Consider the following 6,102-nt stretch of genomic DNA (forward strand, 5'->3'; position numbering starts at 1 on the left):
CGAACTGCTCTGCACCTTCAAGACTTCTGTTCACACTGCAGAAATACCGGGCCGCACACGTGATTCAAAAGCCCAGTTCCAAAAGGGAAGCCACGGGCAACTGATTGCAGTCATTATATCCCAGAAAAAGTGTGATTAATACAGTAATTTATAGTTTTGTTTGTTTTGATTGCCAGCAGCAAGTCATCGCTGTGCTTCACCAGCACTATCTTAAACCAATACAAGGATAGAATGTTTTTTTTTCTTGGAATGTGATGCCTTCAGAGAGAATCTGTAACCTTTTACTGCAAGCATATATTAGAATCACAGAACCATGCACATTTAGAGCACGGGTGGAGCTTATTGACTTTTATTATCCTATCTTCTCAGGACAAAGTCATTTACAAGCCTACATCCAGCTACTTCAGCTGTTTTGTAAATGTCGTAAAACTTTTTGCCTCCACCATATTGTCAAATTTTGGTTCTCAGTTCCCACCACTCACTAGTGAACTATTTTATTTCCTTACTTAAGTGGTGTAGAAGGTTTTGGAATGTAATTTGATTAATGGACCTGCTTGTAAGCTACATGATTAATAAATTAGTCAGAGGGACACTGTGGTTCACCTTAACCATCAACCAACCCTGCCTATCTGAAAAGAGTCCAATTTATTGTAAATCTATTTACTATTCAGCATTTAGCCAGAAGAGCTGCTTTATCCTCCTAGTCACCATCCTTACGAAACAAACCAGCCACTTCAGACTAAAACCTGCATTACCAACATCTTTTCAGTTTATCATTTTCTGAGTGATGCTTTGAAATTGCTTTGATTGATTGGTGGGGAAAGTAACTTTGGTTCTTAAGAAAGCAAATGAGCATGATATATCTTTGGCTTGACTTAAATGTAAATTGTCTGTAGAATAAGAGGATTTGAATTCATATACAATTTTTCATTTCCTTAATGTCTCAGAAAGTGCTTCAAAATCAGTAGAGCACACATGGTGCACAATCACTCTTGTAGCATTGGGGAAATGAGCAACCAATTTGCACATGCCAAGATATCAGAACCACTGATGAGATGAATGCTCAGATGGTTTATTTTAATGGTTGATTTTTTTTTCCAAGACATCAAGAAAATCTTTCCCTACTCTCGCTCAAATACAAATCCCCAAGAGGACAAATAGGGTCTCAGTTCAAAGTTATTTCTGAATGAATCATATTATCTGAACATTAGCATGCCACAGTTCGATATCTCCCTAAGATATTGGCTTAAACATTGTTTTAATTATCTGCATATAAAATGGACTTCGTAAAAAGGAGTCTGTGCAAAATTTAAAAAGTTTTGCTTTCACTACAGTGCACAAGGAAGGATTAAATACATTGACATATGCATGCAACTCTTTACTTAGCATAAAGTACCTTGCTAATTGTTTGTTTTTTTGTTTGGCAATTGCACCAACCTGATAGCTTTTGAAACAAAGGAAATTCAACCCTCAGTATTTTCCGCCATTATAACATCTCCGAACCCACAGCTTGCTTCCCCTGAAGGACAATGGTAGCAGACAAATAAGGACACCACTCTATCTGAAGAACAACAAATAGATTTCTAATCACCTCCAACTCTCTAGAGAGCTAGCCAACAATTATGGTGAGTCGCTTCATTTCTCCTGCAGTTTCATCAGATGTACAACTCACCTCAGCTCCAAGGGTCAAGTGAGTTTCAACTATCTTCCATACTACTGAAAAACGTTATAATTGATTCCATCTAAACTGATTCCTCAAGGACAAGGAGGACATTATAGAATTTGCACACTTGGTGTGGAGTTTCATTATTCGTAGGCCAGTGTAGGCTGCAGATTTGGGAAATTTTGTAATTCAGAAGAATATTGAACATCCTCTGTTTCCAAAGGTTATCCGAAGGGCATATTTGGGAAGATAATAGATAATGGTAGTTTGAAGGTTAATTTATTCCAAGCAAAGAGTTACACAAAGACATTTAATGAATTTCTCCCTTGTGTTTTTAAATGGAGACAATAATTTTAAGTTTACACAAACAATATCTCTGTTAAAATAGAGTGCAAAATAATATGTTAGGAATTCATCAACCAATCGCATGCTAACACCTAAGGAATTTGAAAAGCAAACCTAATTGCCAACTTGCATCTCACGTGGTAATGGTATCCTGGATTCTTGAGTGTTCTCCTAATGGGTACCACTCTAAATTGTAAAATTACTCCAAGGTAATTTGTTTTTCAAAACATTAGTTTTGGGATGTGGATATTGATGAAAGGCTAGTATATTGATTAATCTGGAGTGAAGAGTGGCAAGCCTGCTCCTTGCAACTTTGTGATTATAGAGTCACAGAGTTACACAACACAGGGAAAGGTCCTTCAGCCCAACTCATCCATGCCAATCTAGGTGTCTATCCAAGTTAATCCCATTTGCTTGCATTGGTCCCATATCCCTCTAAAACATTTCTTACCCATGTACCTCTCTAAATGTCTTCCATAATTACCCGCACATCCATATATATGCTCCTCTAGCAACTCATTCCATCTTCCCACCATTCTCTGTGTGCAAAGGTTTCCTCTCAGGTACTACTTAAATCTTTCCCCTCTCACCTGAAATCTCTATCCTTTACCACCCACCTTATAGTCATAGTCATAGTCATAGTCATAGTCATACTTTATTGATCCCGGGGGAAATTGATTTTCATTACAGTTAAATAATTAAATAGTAATAAAACCATAAATAGTTAAATAGTAATATGTAAATTATGACAGGAATTAAGTCCAGGACCAGCCTATTGGCTCAGGGTGTCTGACCCTCCAAGGGAGGAGTTGTAAAGTTTGATGGCCACAGGCAGGAATGACTTCCTATGACACCCTGTGTTGCATCTCGGTGAAATGAGTCTCTGTCTGAATGTACTCCTGTGCCCATCCAGTACATTATGTAGTGGATGGGAGACATTGTCCAAAATGGCATGCAACTTAGACAGCATCCTCTTTTCAGACACCACCGTCAGAGAGTCCAGTTCCATCCCCACAACATCACTGGCCTTACGAATGATCTATGAGTTCTGTCGTTTTACATATATATAACCATAGATTCACCCATTCAGCCTTCTATCCTTCAAGGAAAACATTCACAGACTATCCTGCCATTCATTATAACTCAAGCCCTCCAGTTCCAGTGTAATCCTCATGCACTTTTTCTTTACCTTTTCAGCTTAATATCGCCCTTCTTGTAACTGGGAGATCAGTTTGGTTTCCCCAATGATTTGTACCATTTCGACATGGTGTCCCAGTTCCTGTACTCAATGCCCTAACTGATAAAGGCAAGCTCGTCTGATCCTGGAGACTATTATTTAACCAGAATAATCAGAACTGATGACTACTTATTCCCTATTGTCCTGTCAATTAATTTAGTAATTTCTTCTATCGTGGGTGCACCAACCCCGCAGATTAAAAAAAAGATTTGAAGCATTATTGCTCCAAGTCAGCTCCACATGTATGGAGATTTACATCAACAGCTAAACCTGGAAGTTTTCCTGTCTAGCTGTGGTCCCGATGATGAAGGCACCTCTACAGAACTACCAGGAAGAGATTTCCAAAATTTTAGTGAAGCAAAGTTGGAACATGTGGACTGTGGGCCATTGGAAAATGAAGAGGATGGCTCCTACTGCCTTTATAATGGGAGGGTTCCCTAAGTAATTGGATATGCTCTGCAGTTAGAAGGTAAAAGTTTAGCATAATATTAAGACATTTGTTAAGGCCACAATAACTAGAGAGATGATAGGAGTCTCAAATGGGAAAAATATGGAGGCTGTAACTTCTGGGTAGGCCTTATATATTTGCCCCAAACTAACCTCGTTCAGTAGGTGGAGTCAGATGAATGAAACTTCTGCATTTTTCCCCTGCGAAACAACACAAATAATGTCCTTAAAGCATGTTGCATAGTAATCGTTTCAAAATGTAGATCAGCTTCATACAATTCAAGGCATTTATCAATGACACAAGAGTTGGAATAGGAGATTCTAGATATTGTGCAGCAAGACATTAAGAATCGCTGCTTTATTCGGAAAGCTCGAAAACAAATCAACATTCGCGATAGAAATACAAGGCAGTAAACGGGGCAAACTGAAATATCCAAATAACCTATCCTTTAAGAATCACCGATGTAACAATAACAGCTGTGCAATTAAAACCTATTTATTTTATATATTGAAAATATCATTGTGTTAATTTTGATTTTGCGTTTACCTTAGTCAAACTCCCACCTGTAGCTTTCATGTTAACAAAATACACCCCTCCCCCAAAGTGGGTCTTATGTCCCGTTTAAGATGTGGACACTGAGTATGAAAGACGAATACTTCGAAGCATATTCGTCTCGCATTGGTCTAATCAGTCATAGAGCAAGCGCCACTGGCTCGGCATGTGTCTCCGCTGTTTCCCTGATACAGTAGTCTTCGCACTGGTGGAACACTACTGCCAACGCATTTAGAAATTCGCATTCGAATTTCGCATCCCTTCCCTCCCACTCCTGTCCCAAACACCTATCCGTGTGGGCAGATCAATCGCAGTCACATTAGAAGGATGAAAATGAAAATACTGAGAGGAGGCGACAATGATTTTTTAAAAAGTTCCACAGCGCGCCTCGGTCCTAGGTCTGTGCGTCCGGGCGTCCTGGAGGCCGCGACAATCATCTCTAGCCTCCGTTGCCGTCACTGTCCAGATGTAAACAAATCTACCCCGCAGCTGTCAGTGTACTAAAGGTGGGAATCGACTTCGGAAAAGGTCAGAACATAATCTACACAAACTTTCGCACCGAGAGAGTTTCCTATTTGAATCGAGTTACACCTAGTGCTAGTTTTATTTTAATATGGGTGCGCCTATTCAACGGGAAATTTGTGAACATACACATTTAAATTTTATGCATATGATATACATGGATATAGATGCTCCAGCTATATGAATGCATTGGAATAAACAATAATTTTGACAAAAAGTTATCTTTTAAAGATATTTCGATGCATAGAAAAGCTAAAATAGATTTAATAGCTGGGTTTCCAGATAAAGATAATATAAAGTATTATTTAGATTCACGGGACATATACAGAAATTCACATATTCTCACCCACATACATATGTTACAGCTATACGCACGTGTGTGTGCTTGTATGTGCGCACACTAAAAGGAGTAGCTAGACTTATTTACCTTGTCCACTGATATTTTCCTCGCAGGAGAACCAGATGCCGGCGTGGAAATAACAGATCACATACTTATCATCGCCGGTTTCCCAACTATATTGGACCACGCTGCTGTCGTTATTGCCCGGACTGTTATATTCGATACAGTTGTTCTGCTTTTCCTTTAAGTTAGTTTTACAGAAGGGTTTCACTACTTTCCTGGTCCCTTCACACCAGTAGCTGGTACTGAAGGCGGTGACACAAAAGACCAGGGCGATAAAGTTGAGAGTAAGAGCTAAGGACGCCCGGTGTCTCCTGTCGATTCCCATTTTAACGCAGGGAGGTTTCAGATACAGTCATCCGTCCTGTAGTTCTTAAATGTCCAGTGTTGTTCTGCCGCCTGTTCGGAGCCCATCGTTTACCAATTTGTTGAAGCTCTCCGGTGTTCGCAGGTCCACCCGTTACATGTTGTGTCTGTGACTGGGGTTGCGGTTGTCTCAGATAGGAGGCAGCATTTCCTCGTTCTGAAATCCGCAGAGCTCTCTCTCTCTCTCTCTCTCTCTCTCACACACACACACACACACACACACACACACACACACTCTCTCTCTCTCTCTTCCGCACTCTCTCGCTCCCTCTTTGTCTCGCACCCTCTCTCTGTCCCCCCTCTCTCTCTTTCTCTCTCCTCCCCCCACTCTTTCTTTCTCTTTCTGTCTCGTTATCCAAGCCTATCGTGCTCTGTTCATTCGACCATACCGAAATAAGCGCGCACTGGTCACACGAACCAGTGGAATTCAGCTCAGTGCAACAAGTTATCCCACCTACTGACCCACGGTACTGTATATGGTACGGAGCCCCTTGGATGAATTAACATAGGCTCAGGTGTATGGACTCCTGCCTTACCAGGAAAGTGATTCTCCTCAGCCAGTCTGCCAA

At 40.4% G+C, this 6,102-nt stretch overlaps 1 protein-coding gene across 1 annotated transcript in view; it reads right to left on the minus strand.

The window, feature by feature from the left end:
* gsg1l2b (gsg1-like 2b) overlaps positions 1–5,712 on the minus strand; it is a 171,727-nt gene extending 166,015 nt beyond the window's left edge. The window contains exons 1-2 of the mRNA XM_072242008.1: positions 5,195–5,712; positions 3,846–3,893 (exon numbers count right to left, since the gene is read on the minus strand). Coding sequence (XP_072098109.1) covers positions 3,846–3,893; positions 5,195–5,495 — 349 coding nt within the window. The 5' untranslated portion in view covers positions 5,496–5,712. The remainder of the gene's footprint in view (positions 1–3,845; positions 3,894–5,194) is intronic.
* Between the last annotated feature and the right edge of the window lie 390 nt (positions 5,713–6,102).

The sequence above is a fragment of the Mobula birostris genome, chromosome 24 (assembly GCF_030028105.1).
Source record: "Mobula birostris isolate sMobBir1 chromosome 24, sMobBir1.hap1, whole genome shotgun sequence".
Classification (NCBI taxonomy): domain Eukaryota; kingdom Metazoa; phylum Chordata; class Chondrichthyes; order Myliobatiformes; family Myliobatidae; genus Mobula; species Mobula birostris.